The sequence below is a fragment of the Numida meleagris genome, chromosome 2 (assembly GCF_002078875.1).
Source record: "Numida meleagris isolate 19003 breed g44 Domestic line chromosome 2, NumMel1.0, whole genome shotgun sequence".
NCBI lineage: Eukaryota > Metazoa > Chordata > Aves > Galliformes > Numididae > Numida > Numida meleagris.
This window is the reverse complement of record NC_034410.1, coordinates 19,946,497-19,965,869: the sequence shown is the minus strand read 5'-3', so window position 1 is coordinate 19,965,869 and position 19,373 is coordinate 19,946,497. Positions and strand designations below refer to the sequence as shown.

At 40.2% G+C, this 19,373-nt stretch overlaps 1 protein-coding gene across 1 annotated transcript in view; it reads right to left on the bottom strand.

The window, feature by feature from the left end:
• Positions 1 to 18,948, bottom strand: part of ITGA8 (integrin subunit alpha 8) — a 101,094-nt gene extending 82,146 nt beyond the window's left edge. Inside the window, exons 1-7 of the mRNA XM_021388378.1 lie at positions 18,691 to 18,948; positions 18,433 to 18,557; positions 7,562 to 7,662; positions 5,325 to 5,448; positions 3,025 to 3,086; positions 1,950 to 1,995; positions 853 to 978 (exon numbers count right to left, since the gene is read on the bottom strand). Coding sequence (XP_021244053.1) covers positions 853 to 978; positions 1,950 to 1,995; positions 3,025 to 3,086; positions 5,325 to 5,448; positions 7,562 to 7,662; positions 18,433 to 18,557; positions 18,691 to 18,854 — 748 coding nt within the window. The 5' untranslated portion in view covers positions 18,855 to 18,948. The remainder of the gene's footprint in view (positions 1 to 852; positions 979 to 1,949; positions 1,996 to 3,024; positions 3,087 to 5,324; positions 5,449 to 7,561; positions 7,663 to 18,432; positions 18,558 to 18,690) is intronic.

Below are 19,373 nucleotides of genomic sequence, written 5' to 3'. Positions count from 1 at the left end.
CCCTTACCTCCACTGCCAACCCTTAAATGAGATCTGGGAAGGGGAGGATCCTGGCTGCACCCCTTCTGGTCACTCAGGAGCACTGCATGCACCTGAGTTCCCTTGGGTTGGCCCTGCCTTCCTACCAGGTGTTCAATCACTGGTTCAAGCCATGACTCACCATTTCCATTACAGTGCAAGTATCCTGTTTTTGCACTATATGGAAGACAGATTTCCTACGATGCAGTCAAGTACCTCCTGAGGTTTTAGTAAATCAGTATGATAATTGATATTGACAGAGTAAAGGCTTTTGGGTTTCATTAGTGACTGTAATTTCAAATCTATGGACAGAGATGAAAGGATGCACCTTTGCCTTCTAATTCCACTGCATCTTTTTCTATAATTATGTGAAGAAAAACTTGTCTTGCATGCAGAGATATGTGAACAAAGCAAACTCTTAGTGAAGATAAAGGCACACAAAAAGCCCTTTTTTTTTTTTTTTTTACTATTATTAAAGAATAAATTCAATCAGACTTCTGTTATTTAAAAGTTAACAACTGAAGCAAGCAGTAACTTTAAACTCAAGTCATTATTTTGGAATGAACAAGACAAATAAGAAAAGTTTTCATTTGTGCTTATTTATTTAAGATCAAATAATAAAAACCTTAATGAGACATTTAAGATCTCAACTTTTAAACCTGTCACACATAACTTTAAAAATGTTCTTCATCTCACTGAAGTAACCAGCAAACTACTACTGTTGCTGCTGTGCTTAAGACATAACGTGTTCAAATTCCGTCACAATTGTTTTCTTATTTATACAAGCCCCATGCTTTTAGGACATAGTGCTAATTGAGACAGAGCTTAGATTACCCATGTAGTTGTCATCATATGTGGGTGGTGCCACTCCTGTTTGCTTCTCTCGTGCCAGTTTCCTCAGAATATCCTTGAAGGAATAATTTGTGATGATATCCGCAATGCTTGCAGTGATTACCTGACCTGGATTCAAACAGCTTCATAAATGAAAGGGACACAAAGGACAGCCACAAAGTAGAGCTAGTAGAACATCAGGGCAGAGCTGAAACGGAGAGTATAGCACATCTTCTCTCAGTCTTAACTCCACTATTACCCTGAAAATCTCAAGACTACACATAAATCAATACAAGGCATTGATTCTCTTTTGAACTGTCACATAAACAACTCCAAATTCATTTCACAGGGCTGAATCAAACCAAAGTCAAGCATTTTCAGCCTCAGCTTCTTCAGAACAGCAACCTTTTGAAGCTGTATACTACAGATGTAATAGACAAATGGAAGTAATTTCTTACTGGAAAATTCAAAGCCATGCATTCCCTACCATCATACTCAACTAGATCTTCCTTTTTTAATGGCAATGAAAAAAACACACATCAATGAAGCTGACAAGAGGCAAGTTTACCAACAGAGTCTGGGAATCAGCTATGTCGCAAACTTCAAAAACAGTTACAGCAAAAATTTCCTTTTCCAAAATTACTTCAGGTTTCATCTATGTGAGAAGCTACATCTGGAAAATTACAGTGATGCCATAAATACACTAAAAATATATGCAGATAGCAATAGAAGGTCATGTTCAGAAACAGAGACAAAACATTGAAAATATCACTTCTACTGTACAGTTATCAGCTATTTTAAAAATAAAAGTATTTCTAGGAGAATAGCTTATTAATTAAACAGCAAATGTACTAAAATGTAAACATAAACATAGTTATTCCTATTTGTCTCTCTTTCTACAGAACCTACAGTCTGAATTTTCTCTGACTTCTCTTTATGCTCAGCGGCTTGTTAAAGAATTCCTCTGATTTATATTTATTGAAAATGGACCAGAGACTGGTTATCTTAAATTGAGAAAATACTGGAAATCAAGAACCACATTTTCCAAAGTACTTTATGTTTCACTTCTTAGATCAAGTTAACCAGCCAGATGAACATACCTTGCCAATAAAAACTACCAGGCCCGCCTACTATGAGGTCTCCATTCTACAAAAAGCATAATTGAATAAAATTACACAACAAAAGAACACAACAAAATGAAGCATGCATGGAAAAACAATACAAATGATCAAAAGAATATCAGAATAATGATAAGGGAGAACAGCTCCCTGTTCAAGGAAAGGATGTATGTACATGGATGTTCAGAAAAACCTGTGGTTAAATTAAGTTAACATTGCCCTATGTATCTTCATTTGAATTAAAGCCAGTATTTTTTCAGTAGTAACAAAGCATCCTAAACATTTTTGTTTATCTGTACCAAAACAAAGTCTGTATAAAAGAGGGCCTTCACATTCAATGAAGCAACAGCAATACTTTACAGAGAAATACAGTTGTGCATAGTCTACAAAGAGGTCTACCTACTTGACTATTAATAGGGTGAATAACAGTGTTGCTCCACAACAGTGAAAACAACTCCAATGATGTGAAAGACATGTGGGCTCCTGGAGCTGTAATACTGGCGCAGATAATAACAATAGCTGCAAAGTAAACTCTTTGGCTCACAATATTTTTATTGGACTGTCCTGGCATGTAAGAACAACAAGCTATTTCCCTTCAGCATTTCCTCTACCACCTCCACAGGAGAACAGTCTTAATCATTAGTCTGGCTCCAAAAGCATCATTATATAATCTAGCTTGGCTTCAAAAAAAGACGATGGTTCCTGCCCATTATTTCCTGAAAGTCAGGTCTCTGGAAAGCAATGGAAATGTGAAAAACTGAGACAGAAGCACATACAATTTTTGGCTTAGCTGTCCATTAATATAGACTTAGGAGAGCCAAACTGGAGTGCCGCTAACAGATGAACAGGTATTGATAGCAATATTTCTTTTATTTCTTTTTTTTCTGAAACCAGAAAGTTTGAAGCTTACAAAGGAGAAAAGAACTTGCAGTAACTTTGCAAAATTTTCAATATGCAACAGCATGAGCATAAACTCTTGATTACTGGGACGGTGTGTGGATATGGGGGACATATTAGAAATACATTTAGTGAAAGTATTTCAGAGGCACAGTCTTACCTTGAAAAAATCTAAGCTGAAACCTGCTTGACAAAAGCCTTGTCCTTCAGGATCTGCATTGCCTGCAATTTTGAAGGTAGAAGCATTTTACTGATCTCATAGTTCATGCAGAAGACAGTGCACACATCCCAGAACTGTATGGCTGTAAATGCAAAACTACCAAAATATGTGGAAAGGAGGTAGTTTTTCTTTCTTTCTTTCTTTTTTGTTTGTTTTAAAGAAGCAAAGCAAACCAAGGCCTTCTGCAGGACAGTGAACGTGCAGTCCCATCACAAAGGTTTTAAAAAATTGGACCAGTTACTAGGGACTTCGACCTCTCACTGTCAAGAAGACTCTCATTACAACTCAATCTGATTTTTTTTTTTCTGGAGATAGAAAAGTAAACAACATAACAAGAAAACCTAGAATGGTCATCAAATCCTGCTCGGCCATAAACACAAAAACAAGAGTTCACTAAGGCATACTCAAGAAATGCTGACACAGTGGATAAGGGGTCAGCATTGGTCAGTGTTTAAACAACATCCTGATTATCTGTACTACAGCAAAGGAAAGGGACATGTTCTTCACAAGGCTCGCCCCTGTAATTGATACACATTTGCTCAAGTGAGACCTCAGCATAATATTATTCTGGATGTATGTAATGTGCAAGAACATCCTTCCTGTTTCTGTCCATTGTTATGTCTAAATTCTTACATAACTGCACAAAGTGTGTTCGTACCCATTTTAGGGCTTCCCTATGAGCACTGGAGTGCTGGAAGTATGCAGGATTGGAAACTGATGCCAATGACCACTTGACATTCCTCTCTTTGGAGGCATCAGCTTTTGGCACAGGCCCAGGAAGTCATCAGAAACACGTGAAGTAGATCTTGTGGGCACCATTTCTTTTACAGCTTCAGCTGCTTTCTGTATCTGTCCATCCAGGGATAAGGACTAACAGATGAAAGAAACACTTGGCAGCACAATTCAGTTTAGAGCTTTATTTCAGTTCATTTATGTGTGCAGGTTTTCTGGTAGACCACAGAAAGCATTACTGGGCTACATTATCATGGATCTGTCCGATGTCAGGAAAATCCAGCCACATTATATGATGCTGATTGTAGATCTTCACAGGAAAGAGATCTTCTAATTATGTGAAGTTGTGTATCTACTTTTCCTGTAACATGCCTAGTACTTTCTTGGCAAAATAACACACAAGAGACTTGATAGTAAGAGCACAGTTTCCAGTAGAGGAACAGTCATTAGGTGTATTTTGAAATTAGTTCATGTGCACCTGGCAAAAGCAGGCTCTCTGTTCAGTGAGTATCATGACAAGAAATAACATACAGACTTCTCGTGCTATTGGCTCACAACTTGAAAGAGCAACCTGTCATCACTAAACTGAACAGCACTGTAGCTCTGCTTTGAGGGTTTCCCAAGGAAGGGATAGGTATGCCCATCATATTTGCTATCATACGCACATTACCTTTAGGAAAGTTACTGAACGAACATTTCTCTGATCTGAGTGGAGAAAGTGCAGTATGCCTAGCCCAGTCAAGTCTCTAGATACCTCTTATTGATTTTAACAATTTGGAGCACCGAGGTAGTGAGAGTATTAACAATCATTATATTTGTCTAGACATAGGACGCCAAAAAGGATGAGCAACTGATTTAATCTGACGTGGGAAATTTACTGTAGACTTCTAGGTAACAGAGCTTGATTCTAAACATACATGCACTGTTTCTTTCCTATTCCTCAAGAAGAAAGGCCCATAGACTGCTACTACAGTGGAGTGGAGGCACACATACTCCGAATAGCACAGGGAAGAGAGTGGAACAGCAGTGCTAATGTGTGTAGATTTCTTCCATGCTGGAAGTCCTTCATAAATGAACTATTGTGGGTGATACTGGCAAGAACGGTGAGAGAGGCCTGTGTGTTTCTGTGTGGGGTCTGGTCTTCTGATGGTGATCCTGTGATGAGAGATTTATACTCAGTATGAACATGAGTAATTGGTTTAAAATGCTGTCTGGTTCTTATCTAGATCTGTTTGCTACATTTTAAAGCCATTTAAGTTGAACCAATTATATCGCATCACTATAACTGCATGAGCTTAATTTACTTAATTTCTCCTCTTTCAATTATACAATAAAGCATCCAATTGCAGGCACACAATTTAATGCTGATTTCTTTTCAAGCCTCATCCAATGCAATAATAACACACAGTAATTTTCATTCAAGCAAGACTGCACAAATACTGAAAGCAGGAAAGCACTGAGTGCAACACCAATTCCTCCAACACAAGTTGGTTTCTATTAATACTTACTGTTGCGACAAGGTGAATATTCAGCATAGGCACTGAAGTTCTGAATCGCTACATAGCAGGTGCCAACGGGGTCCTTCTCTGGGCTGTCTTTAAGGGTCCTCCAATGATATAAGGGTGCACAAGCCTACCAAAACAGAAACCATGTCACGTGTACCCTTCTAGTTTAAGTACTTGACAAATGCACTTTTTAATAAACAGCTTACAAGGATTCCCTCTGGTATTGTATCATTCATGCAAGAATGATCATAACATATTGATAAAAGAAAATGCAGATCCACTGCTTCTTGGAATAACATTATAACCTGAAAAATAGAGTCTGATCTTTTGCTTATAGCCCTTAGCAGATGAAATGTGACTATAACTCACATTTAAGCGTACTTTTCAAATACCCCCTAAGCCTGCTTCACAAGTTTGCTCTATTACTGCTCACCACACAAGACTCATTCCCATATATGTAATGTACAGCTTAATCTATTTGGCTGAAGACATCCCTACTTATGTCCTGATTCACCTTACGGTAATGGTTGCTGCAGCAGAATTGATTTGCTTTTCCTCTTGTGAACAGAAGATCTGTCAGGGTGTTGTGTCACATTGCCTATCGCACCTATCATCAGAGTGCTGTCTTATGAACCCTGCTTCCTAATTAAAAAACAGTTGCCATCTCTACAGAGGCAGTATGGTTGTAAAGCACTTAACAGTCTTCCAGTGAAAAGTTTTTTGCTAAATAAGTTTGGTTAGTAGACTAGTATTTCATCTTCTGTGTTCCAGTGGTGGTGTTACAAATATGACAGTCTAAGGATAAAAGAGATAGTAGCTGTGTAGAGATAGAGAGAGTATCTTTTAAAAATAACTCATATACTTGTAAAAGCAAAAATTACAAGCTGTCAGGTAGGCAAGTCATTCTTCAGGAGTTCCTGTGCTCTAAAACTTTTCAATGGCTGGGGTGGTGGGGTGGAGATACTACCTCTCCCTACAGCCTTGCCCCTGTAAGATACAACCAAATCCTCCATTTGCATCCTGCCCTGTCTCCCTTCTGCAATCAGAAACCCTCTGGCGAGGCATTGTTATTTACATTACTGTATTGGCCTTACTTCTGCAATCAGTTCCAGCTGGATGAACCACTGCCTTACTCAGAGCTTACTGGAACAGTCTGAGCTTCTGGAACACCGAGTTAGGGCCAGGGACATTAAGACATGCCCCTGCCTAGAAAAGCTTACAGAGTAAAACATATCAGAGAGCAAAACCAGAGTGCAGCAAAAAGGAATTAGGCATCCTATGAGGCTGAGGCACATTTTGTAGCACTGAGCAAAACGGATTGAAGAAAGAATTATGTATAAACATAAATGTTGACATAAGGCAGTTTATGATTGGATTTTTAGTTAAAAAAAAGCTTCTGCCATCTTAATGAGAATTTCTTTTTCTCCCCTTTTAGTCTACAAAGCTTAAAAAAGAAAAACGTTGAGCTTTTCTGTTCAAGTTTTACCCTGAGAAAGCCAGAGAAGAGTTACGAGAAGCAAAACAATGGTTGGTTAGTACAGATACAGTGATGAGGTTTTCTGCTCATGTGATAAAGATTCAGCAAATGGTAACTAAGTAGTATTCTGTTTCAGTTTGTGAACTTTTTTCAGTAGAGTACATAAAAGGAAAAATCTTCAGCTGCTTCTCAGGCTTTTACATTGACAACTTAGAAAGATGACATCCTTACAAATACTTTCCTTGTGTAATTAACTTTTAAATGGAAAGTACATGTATAGAACAACGGTACATGAAGGCACGGAACACAAAGTTTGAGAGCTGTAATAACACTGACACAAGTGACAGGGAGTTAACAGTATATGGTAGCTCTGTAAAAGAATGCAGTGACGCTTTACTCATTACCTGTTTTATGTCAAAATCCTTCTCCAGGTTAACCCCGAGGCATATTATTTAAGGGAAAGCACTTCCTTTAGATATTTCTTCTCTTATAACACCTTTTTTTACTAATAATTGGAAGTTTCAAGAAAATCTCAACACACAAGTTATTGCTTTGCAGTTGTAAAAATAATCTCATATTATCAAACTATTTGTTCATAACAAAATTATTTCAGCATTATAAATGTATATATAAATGTATTATGCATTATAAATTATGCATAATCATAGACTTCTGTAATCTACACACAGAGGTCTACTAAAGATACACATTTGAGAAAAGATAAACATTATCTCCAAATTAATACAAAATACATAAGACTTACCACAACTTTTTCTTTATGAGCTTTGACTGTTGCCCCAAACCACTGATTTGTCTTAAATTCAATTGGTTCCCTGGTGCCATTGACTTTGATTTTCCTGTTGTCTGACAAAGAAAGGAGAATTAAGTTGACAGCTTATTTTAAAAAGTATTACCCTGTGAATTACAGATACAAGTGAACAGACCAAGAGATATATTAATTGCATCATATTTACTGTCATCATTCTATCAGTTTAATATAGGAGTGTTCTACTAACGTTTAAGCTTCTCATTGGTCAGAGGAAAATGATTCATTTTCACAGGTGAAATTCACATATGAAAATTCAAAATAATTATACTTAAAGTTCAGAAAAAGAAATACAACACAAGATGAAACTTAATATTCTGCATCTTCTTCCACCCTCAAAAGAAAGGAAGAAAGGAAGGAAGGAAGGGATGGAAGGAGGAAGAGAAGGAAAGAAGGAAAGAAGGAAAGAAGGAAAGAAAAAGAAAGAGAAGAAAAGGAAAGGGAAGTTGTCCTTGAATTTACGACTGGTGAACAGAAATATACAAAAATGAGAAAAATCCCTAAAAACTTGTCTTATAGGGGTAGAAACTGAAAAAAAATGTCCACATTCTGTAATTAGTTTTTGTCAAGCAAATGAAATTTCTCACCATGCATATTCAAGACCCTACATGACAGACAGCAAAGGACCTAGTTTTTAACAGAATTACATGTGTACATACTGTCACAAGAGACAGCTTCTTAATGTTGCTTTATATACACTCTTGCAGATGTCAGCATAAGAGAAGCCATCTGGGCGTAGACTCAAGCCAATTATAATGCATTTCAGGTTTTAATAAAAAGCAGACATCCCTTCCTTTCACCCTTAGTTCTCCGAAGTAAACTGATTTCCCATATGTTCATGAGCTATTCTCTTCCCTTACCAGTCATTCCTAATGAACTTCTCAATTTATACATAAGCAGGACGTTACTCCTTTCCCCTGCATTCCCTTCTGCTTCTTTCTGGTTGCTATCAAGAAGGATTGCACAAGAATCAATTCTTTTTATTTCTCTCTAAGTGAAAAAAAAAAACAAACATATACTGTCTACCTTGGAACATAGAAAAAAAAAAGTAATGTTATTATATTGTATAGATTTATATATATCTTTTACAAATGGAGGGAAAATGCAGCTGGTATAATCATCCCTTTTAAAAAGCCAACACTTCCAGGGGTTTGGCCAACAGGCACAGAGGAGATATCTGAGTCCTTTTCTGGATGCTGGGTCACTGGTTACCTCAGATTGTGATAACCTCATAAACGCTACAGATATAAACAGAAAGAAAAAAACCTTATATTCGGAGAAAAAGGGGATCTCACCTCTGTACTTTTCTAATAGCAAACAAGAAAGTCAAATGAGAAGGGATCTGTACAAGTTTGAATAGTCTCTGAGAAAGTGTCTCCCCTCATACAAATATGTTTCAGTACTGTGAAACTGCAAAACTCATAAGGAAATCCATGCTCACAGCACTCGTTGGAGAGAGAGAAATTTCAGGAATATTTACATCTTTAAAATTCAGAAAGAATAATTTAAAATAACCACAGACTGACTTTTAAAATACATTTTACTTACTTTAGGTCTAAACTTTAAGAGTGTGGGAATCAACAACTTTGATATGGCATTGTGGGAGCTGTCAGCTTCTACCTAGCTGTTGGCAGGACCACATTTAATTACGTTTTCCAGTGAAGCCAGATTCTTTCAGACTTTAAAGATTTTTTTATTTTATTTTTTTTTAATGCTTTAGCAAATCTGAAGATGATCAGAGTCCAAGATAAGGTCTTGATAGAAACACCGCTTTTGAAACTTGAAACCATCAGCCATGCTCAGCTTACAGCAGCCAATGCTAGCCTGGCTCTGAGGACCCTCACAACCAGTTTCAAACTTCAAAAGACCTTGACTGCCTACTGGCAAAGTATACGCAAATTTGAGAAAAGGGTACATTTTAAAACTAGGACAACTGTTTGTGGGATTTATAAAAAACATATCAGAATTTACCAGTAAATCCGCAAGAACTGTAGTCTTCCTTACTGGCATAAGATGTAGTATGAGCCCTTCATCATGTGGTGTGGGATTTTTATTATAAAATAATTAGCAAAACATCACACACACTCAAATCAGTAAATAGCTTGCTTTCCTTCCCCCGTTAAATGTCTTTTCACAGAAATTCTCTAATCATGTTTGTTCAGAACTCTCACTGGAGCTATGAAATCATCTGCCTGCTTCCTGAGGTTGTGCTTCAAAATACAGTTTAGTCTATATATAAGAAACAAACGGTATTTCAGATTGTTGTAAAACATCCATTGCTTCCCCTATATCTTTATCAAAGTGAAGCTGTAAGCACAATTAGCCTGTGTGACTACATGTGGACTCCTATTACTGTGCACCAGCTGCACTGAATTAGACAGCAAGGCTCCGAGCAAAGACACTCATAAATGTCCCCAAGCCAGTCACCATATACACCTGAGGGCATGATCTGCTGCACAGTTCTCATCCTAAAACACACACCTGGGAAGGTCAGATGAACCATGGCCTAAAAGAACCTTCTTTTATTTTCATCTGACTACAGAGAGCCAAGGACGATGGGCTTGGAGCAGCTACACTCACATAAAAGCTACTTGTTTGTCAGATAAATTGCACTCTGGTTTTCAGAAAGCAATGACATTATTTCTGTCTTTGGCACATCCCTCAAAATTTTGCTGTCTAAGTGCTTCAAAAAATAACATGTCTGTATCCTGACAATACCATTATAAGACAATAAAATCGCTCTCTGGGTGTTATTTATGAGGATCTGAGGCCTGCATGCTATGTCTCCACTTCTGTGAGCAACAAAAGCTTGGCTTGCACTCAGGTTGCACACAGATGTCATTCTCTCTTCTGGAGGAACATGTCTGGCCCCTTTTAGAACCGAGTCCAGGCTTTCTCGTATCCCGATACGTGACACCAGTGCAAAGAGAGCTGGGCCACAGGGCAGCAGCTGGGCTGGGTGCACGGCGCTGGGGCCTGCCCGCAGCACAGCCCAGTAGTTCCTGAGTCCCAGCTGGATCGCCTCAGAGCCAGCCCAGGAGCTGCTCCAGATGGTCAGCAGTCTGGATGACTCGCAGACTTGGCTTAAAAGTCAGCCCTGGAGTCACTCTCAATTGTACTGGCTAAGACAGTACTGCAGGCTAAGGTCCAGGCAAGCAAGAACATGCAAAGAGCAGTGATGTCTGTATCTAAATTTAGGTGCAAAGACATAATTAAACAACTTTTTAGCAACCCCAAATAATCTCATTTTCTGCTGCAGGAGCCAAAACTCCCATGCACTGGTGTTACCTTGCAGACCAGCCTAAGGAGCAGTGCTGCAGATAGTGAAACATGGTTCTCAAAATTAGTGTTCCTTTCTCCACTGTTTTGGACTTGAGCTACCTGGGGGCTACCAAAGGGAAGGAGGCCTCTGTAGTATCTGGACTAGTAGAAAAAACTGAATCCAGACAGAAAAAAGCAAACCTACATAAGAACAACAGTACAGAGATTCATTTCTAGGAACTGAAGCCTGAACCTGGAGTAAATGTAAATGCCGATCCATCATTGGCACATATGACTAAATTTGGCACTTTCTACAGGATTTGGTCTCCTCTCAGTCACTAAGTAAGCACATTATAAACTCTTTCAACAGGCATGATGCAAGCATTGCACTTGTAAATATTTCTTTGTTGTATTAATCATAAATTAGAAATGAATTAATTAGAAATTAATAAGAAATACATATTTGCAGATACTGATAGTGGCTCATTGTGGTTCATTTAGTTACTGAAAACTAAAAGTAAAAAAATCAGCATACCCTGTAATTTGAAAATACTCAAATGAACAAAAGCAAAATATTTAAAACAAACGACACAGAAAAATGATGCTTCTAATCAAGACATACGATAGACGTGCGGCTCTTTCAGGTCAGTTCTCACTCATCAGGAACTCTGAAAAGTATTATCTTCACAGGCTCTCGTGTGTGTGTTTGCCTGTACGTACTGGAATGGGTAAACACAGACAGCTACTCAACAGCCACCTGCTGAAGGCTCTGTTGACTAACCTGCTAACCTGTGCCTATTCAAGACTGCACCCCGAATGGCAAATCTCTTTTCTATATCAGTTCTGATACACAAATGTATTTAAGCATAGCCATATGCATAAATAAATATATGAAATATAAAATCTAATATATATGTCTATTTCACATATATTCATGTATACATGTGAAGTGGAGCCAAAAAATCAGCTAAATCTATGCAATTTTTCAATACCATGAATAAAAATATATAAAGATAACAAACATTTATATTTTTATAAGTATGTATTGGTCAAGGAAAGCAAATATCTCCCTCACAAGAGGACAACACTTGGAATACTATGTACAGTTTTGAGACACCGAGTACATTTGAGTACAAGACTTGCAGCTGAAGAAGAGAAAGCAAAGGAAGATCTGAGAGTCATGAGACACTACAAGAGTTTGCTCAGAGAGGCTGTGACGTCTCCACCCTTTGGCAGATTCAGAACTTTGCTACACAAGCCTCCAAGCAACCTACTTTATCTTTGAACTTTGAAGCCCTGCTGTACTGATAGGGTCATGGCTTGCAGGAAGGAAGAGAGAGGGAGGAGTTTGTACTGGCAGAGAAGGTCCCATGTTCTAGAATTGAGAGAGGAGAGGAGATGGCAGTGATTTCTTTCAGTATCATCACCATTAAAAATTCAAATGGTAGCACTCATTACTAACCACAGTAATATCCACAGGACCATTGATACGATGTCTTTAGCAGAGAGGCAGAATACAAATGCAAGACTAAAGACAAGCAAGTTGCCTTCAACATTATCACTGTGGAAAAAAAACTGCAGTGTTTTGAGACAGTAAATACATGCAAAAACCCTACATGACAGGAAGAGCTGCCTCTGTTTTTATGTGATTCTGCAAACATCTATTTAATTTCTGTTTTTGTACCATGCCTTAGATTCTATTCATATGAGTTATTTTAATTTGATAGATCATATCTAAAGAGCTTTATTTGGACTTTCATTCCACGAATCAAGAAAAAAAAAAAGAATCATCAAACCCAACAGGATTTTTTGCCTGAGTACAATCTGATCAAAAACAAATCAAGACCTCAGGGCATGAACTAACACAGCTAAGGGTATTTTTTCCTTCTTTAGATAATGCTGAGATTTATAAAAGAAACCAACAAGGGTCCATTATAAATCAGAATGTTACCATGTGGTCAAGTGAACCATGAGGCTCCAGATAAGGTTTTTCTGGCATACTCACTGAAATGTGTCAGCATTTAAAAGTACAACAAAGTTATCCCTCAGCATTTTCTCTTGAGATGTAAATTTTCTTTTACAACAGGATTCTAAGTTTTCCCCAGAAACTTACCAACTTTACAGCTAATGATTTTTTCATGTAACTAAATCTCTTGAGTCCCACAATACATCCTTTCCTTATACAGTACCTGGGTTCTGTTACGATCAAGCTCAACTGCTGGCCAAATTAGCTCATGATTTTAATCAACTGCACAGTTGGCCGTGACTGACCTACATTCCCCTTATCTGTTCTTCTTCAGAGTCTGTCCAAATTCTCTCCCATTAGTTTAGAAAATATAACTTATTTTTCTAAAACTGATGACCGGCAGTGAAGGCAGTACTACAGTGAGCCCTGGAGACTTAGGGCAAGTGTTTAAAATTCTGCCCTTGGAGCTAATTTAAAACATGAGAACTTATTACAGTTTGTTTAGTAGTACCATTAAAAATAACCATTACAATGAGTTCCTGAAATATGAAGTATTAGTTTTTTAACAGCTCTCAAATGCAACAGTGTACTTCAGGGGTCATTAAAGTTTGCTTCTGGCAGCAAGATGCTTTGAGTACTTCAGAAGTTCCCCAGTTAATCACATGGAGAGTTTTTTTCATATTGCTCTCCTGCTACCTCTTCTGGCAGCCGAAAGGAAGAGCATCCAGACTAAACATGAGGACTTGGGAATTGTACCTCAGTGCTAAAGCAGAAACAGTCACTGTAAAACTCTTTTCATAAAAGGAGAAGTTAGCTTTGTGTAAATAAGAGAGGAAATCCAGATCATATCTCTTCAATATAATGCTGATGCTTGTTCCCCTGTCCTCTCATTGAGTTTCAAAGAGTATCCACTGTAATGCAATAGGACAGTTTTACAGAGCAGGGAAACAAGGAAGAGTCCTTGCCCTTCAGTCCATATTTCCTGGAGTAGTGGAATACTAAAAGCCCTTCCATTATACTTTGCAACAGTCCCTTGCTCCAAAGAAATTTGTCAAAGCACCGGTTGTATTCTAAGGGGCAGTGCTTTCAGCTTCCTCCCAGCCTTGGCTCCAGCACCAAGGTTTCAGGAGCTTTGAAGGGACTGCAGAGTCAGTGCTGCATCAGCAGCAGGAAACACAGAGTTTCTGTTAAAGCCCCTTCTTGGCTGCAGGCCATATCACTGGTCCACTTATATGGGAATGTCCTTATACATGACTTGCATATGGATGAATGGACTCAATTCCCAATGGATGTCAAAATTTCATCTTCCTTCCTCCTCCACCCCCTGACAGAAACAATCTATTCCATCAAGAGGACTAATTACTGATGTAAGTTTGCAAGTAAATAACATCAGTGCTTTGGAAATGTCTGGATTTAATACTCTGAAGAATATGGTAACCTGAGAGATTAGTAACACTGTGGTTGAATTCCCAGTAAAACAGTATCAGTCAAGTGGTATGACTTTCAGGCACGAGCTGCAGATAGTCCTGAAACTCTGCTAGCTCTGCCATCAGAACAGTTTAGTCCACAAATGCTTCCACATTAACGCAAGTTAAGCAGCTGCTCATAGCACTCAGACGAGCTTGTGCATCCTAACATATCGACGGTGCCACAGAGATGATTTCAGGAGTAGTCTTGAGTATCAGTGCTAGCAGTCAGGAGTCTCATTTATGTTTGACTGCTAGAACATGGCACTAAGAAGTAATGACAATGTGTTAAAAGTGTTTGCATACCTTTCATGGGCAATTGAGTGAATATTGCATGTTCCTGTTAAGTATATGTTTGTAACCAACACAATGCCTAATTACTCATGCAGTCTTAGTTTCTTAGATAAAAAGGAGTGAGAGAACTTCACACGCCAGAGGGATTTGTCTCTTGTCATTTAAGGTCTACAGGAGACAAAGCACAGGTTTAGTCTCCAGTGTGGTGGCGGGGAGGTTATGGGCACCTTGCCAGTGACTGAGCACAGCTTCTGCAGTGTCAGATCTCCACTCCATGGGGAAAACCTGAAGCTGTCTTACAGCATGTAGGGATGGCAGGTCCGGTGGGGCTTCACACCTCTATTCTCCCTTCAGGACTCTATGGCATGGAGGATATAGAATAGCTTTCTTTAAAATAAACTTGTAGATATCTTCAAAATAGGAAGATATTTTTCAGAGGAAAAAAAAGTCGTCAATGTTACAGACTACAGGACCAAAGTCCATCCTGTCTCAGCGCTTACCATCTTAGAATTAACCTAAGCTAACCTCAGTTTTTCACTAAGGTGTCTATTAACCACTTGGTTCCCTCAATCACTCTCTGAAAAAATATTTCCTCTGTCTAAAATGATATCTACATTCATACAATAAACATCAGTAAAATAAGGGAAAATTTTAAATTAGTATAAAGCAACCCCCCACCTGTAACACCTTGATATTAGGAAATGGCTGGAATCTTGACTGAAGTCACCACAGAAAACTAGTCATTGCCATCACTTCTGACATTTAGGAGGAACAAGATACTAATAGCACTAAGACAAATAATATCAACACATTTGCAAATGAAGGAAACCTTGAAATTAGGTCAATTTTCCTTCTGGGAACCGGGAAATCATCAGTACCATTACATACGAGTTTTGTTCGTTAGGTGCCCCCTTACAGACTTGTTTTCACCAGCCAAACATCGGCCCTAGGACACTACAGGATGATTTGCAATGGCCACACACTCCAGCACCTGCAGTCGGCAGCAGAGATGCTCTGCTTGTGAGGTAATTCCAGCCCTGATGCAATCAAAAAGACTATTACGTTTTTGGTGAAAGCGCCCTCATTCACGCAGTGAACCTTTCCGTTTCTGAACTCTGATGGCTGCTGTTGGCAGTAAAAGTCCAAATAACATCCAAATGCACTCAGTGTACGGTCCCTCAGTGGATGAGCATAACTTCACTGAGCACAATTGCATTTGTGTGTCCAGCCCTCAGAAACAGAAGACATGTCAAAAGCCTTCATGCTCATATTTAAGCGATGGTGTTAAGGTAGTGGTTTTCAACCACCTGCATTTGTTGATCTCTTGAATTTTTTGGATACAGTAGAAATTTCACAGTTTCTGTGACTGCAGAAATTTCATGTATCTAAGTCGGGCTATCGTATGCTCAAATCTATTTTTCTTTAACAAATTCTTTAGAAGTCCTCTATTGAACTCTTGTGGTAAACAATACTGATTTAGTAAGTTCTTTTTTTAATGGCTCACGGTGCCTTTTAAGTGTTACATTATGCTTGCCCTTTCTTTCCAGCTCCCCTCAATTTTTACTTCTGATGTTAATTAAAAATGCTGTCAGTGATTCAGAAGTTTTGTTTGTTTTACTGTGTTTAGTGAACCTAACTGAAAGAGCTGATACTGTTTGGTTAGATACATGAAAACAGCACTTAAACAAGGAAGGTTTGTATAAAAATATATCAAAATGAGACTTTCCAGCCCTGAAGCATCCTATGTACCTTTTCTGTTTCAGAACACCTTCACCACATCCTTCCAAGACTATGAAGCTTGAAGCACTCATCTCTGAAGTTAAAGACAGAGCTGAATGCTCAGTCTTTTAACAATTAGTTGGTGTTTTTGCTTTGGCAGAAAGGATTATCTTCTAGTTAAGGCACTGGAGGGAGATGAAAAAATCCATAACCAAATTCCTGTATGATCTTTGTCAACAAAGACTTTTTTCTGTTTCTCAGAATAAATATAAAAAATAGGAATTATAAATACAAAATGGGAGTAATGGCAATTCTCAGTGCTGTTGCAGGGAGAAGGCACAGTGAGTACGAGGTGCGGAAAGAGCCATGATCTGAAAATACCCCTAGCATTTAAAAAGGAGCATATAACTACAGTTTGACACAGTGGTCCAACGCTTTGACAGGAACTGCATGTAAAGACCAGTTAGAATAGTCTCATCCAGGCTAGAGCTCACGTGGACTGCTCTGGGGAAAATGTGGCAAAGATGAAAGACTTCCTCCAGTAAGTAAAGTATTTTGGAGAGACAAAAGTGACACGAAATAAATATACATCCGTACTTCAGTAAGATGAACCATCCACGGACCATCCTGGAGATGGTCTTTATGCTGCTGGCACTGAGGAATGGGTGTTTTTACAAGCTACACAAACTTTCCTGGGGTCCTTGTCTATGAGGCCAGCACTGAGCTGTGTGAAATGACACCTTAACTGCCCTCAGTACCCGAACTGCACAGCCGGTGGTAACACTGCCAAACTCGTCTGTGCTGCAGTCACACGTCCAAGTTCAGTGCACTGATGCTCACACAACGGGCATCTTGCCTAACTTCAACTATCTGCAAGTCAGGTGTCTATCCAGAGGATACAAAATGCCTCAGGTAGACTGAAGGAACAACACTTTGGAGATGCTGAGCTCTCTGTATTCTCTGGACAGTCATGTGGTACAGCACAAAGCCATGCAGCTGCTCTTGGAGAGCTGGACCAGATGACCTTTAAGGGGCCTTTCCGAATCAAAGCATTCTACGATGCTATGATGCTCAGTAGTGGTAGTGTCTCTATTCAAAGTACAACATCTGCAAATAAGAGTATGGAGCTGCCCCAAGCCTCTTCAGTGAACTTTTCTGGAGTTTCCCATGGGAAAGCCAGATGTCATTCTGTGTTTCATCATCAGATTTTCATTCGTTTTTGAAAATTGCCCTTTAAAAAGCAATGGGATTTTCATTTGTTCTGAAAGTTTTCTGTTCAAACATATAAGTAATTTCTGTAGATAACACGTTCCTTTTCTGGTACATGAATTATCTAATTATAAGACGGAAAAAAAAGGAATATTTGCTCAACTAATTTTATTGGTGTTACAATAAAGATATGAAAGGCATACTATATCCATACTTCTCCATTTACATATAAGTTATGATCTACATCACATTACATAGCCAAGTAGCCACATGCACATCAAATAGTGCACCACAAGCTCCCAAAGCAGGAGCCTGGGGCCTGTTTTGAAGAATGTCCAAATATGAAGGGAGTCCTGAGTGGAGTTTGCAGTGACAAACACAGCCCTAGGACGTGTGGGTGGCTGGGGGTGGGAGGGGTGAAGGACTGCACTTACTCGCTGCACTTAAGCTCTTCTAATTTCATTTGTGCTCTTAGAAAAAGGCTGAACTGTATTGTGTTTTCATTTAAATACACCATAAATGCTAAGATTAAATACAACCTAAAGAATCATAACTTTTGTTTAATGACTAAACTGTCAAACTTTGCCTAAATGAGACCAATCCATTTTTATGTCCCTGGGAACACTCCGTCGAAATTATTTTCAAGACCTATAAGGAGACAACAGAAAGCATAAACAGCCCGACTTGCTTAAAACGTGCGTTCTCCCTAATTAAATAAGAAACATCTGTCTTGGGATTCTGGAAGTGGCTACGATCTACCCACGCCGCGCCTCAATCAGCTCGCATCTCTGCTCCAGAAGAACCCCCCCCGCCTTCCGCGAGGAGCCGGGCGAGCAGCGGCTCTCGGGGCGCTCCATCCCCGCCAGCCGCACCGGGCCCCGCCGCGCACTTACTGGTGTTATCGAAGGGGATCTGCCTGCAGCGCGCGGCAGGCCAGCCGCAGTGGTACACCGCTCCTCCTTCCACGATGTCCGGCTGCGTGGTGTTGGCTCGGGGAGCTCCCACCAGGACGCTGACCCTGCGGAGCACGCTCGCGAATCACCGGCGGAGCGGGGGGCTCGGCGCCGACAGGGGGCCGGGGGCTGTCACCCCGCCGCCCCCGCCCCGGGATTCACCCCCGCCGCCCGCCCGCCGCCAGCACCGACACTCACGTGCTGGGGTCGGGGACGTAGAAGTCCACCGAGTACCCGAAGTAGCTGCCGGGCGGCCCGCTGTACACCGTCAGCTTCTCCTCGTCCAGGTTGAAGGCCGACGCCGGCGCGCAGAGCAGCGCTGACAGGAGGAGCAGCGGGCGCGGCGGCTGCCGGCGCAGCATCCTCGTCCCCTGCGCTGCTCGCCGCGGCCGGGAGCAGCGCCGGAGCGGAGCGGAGCGGTGCAGAGCGGGGCTGCCTGCGGGGGGGCGGGCGGCCGGAGGGCGGCTCGGCCCCGTTCACGCCGCCTCGCCGCGCGAAGAGCCGCGCTCCGGCGCCCCCTGGAGGCCCAGGCGGAGGAAGGGAGGGAGCGTTGGAGGTGAGGCCGTGCCTCGGTGCCTCAGTGTGCGCGGCGGCGTTGGAGCCCGCGATGCTTTCTTAACTCTCACCCTTAGCTCTGCCCAGCCGTCACCCTGCGTGTGCAGCACTCTGTGGCAGAGCTAAGGCTGATGGTTTCCACATGAATGTCCCTCCACTTCCACTATGTTCAGGAATTTGAACTGAAGGGTTTGATAATTGAACAGTGTCTCATAGATAGCTTGAATTTATGGAAAAAAATAGTCCTTCATCAGATGGTTATGTGACTGCAAAACAATCAATAATAATATTATGAATGCCCCGTGGGCATTCATATTAAAAAACAA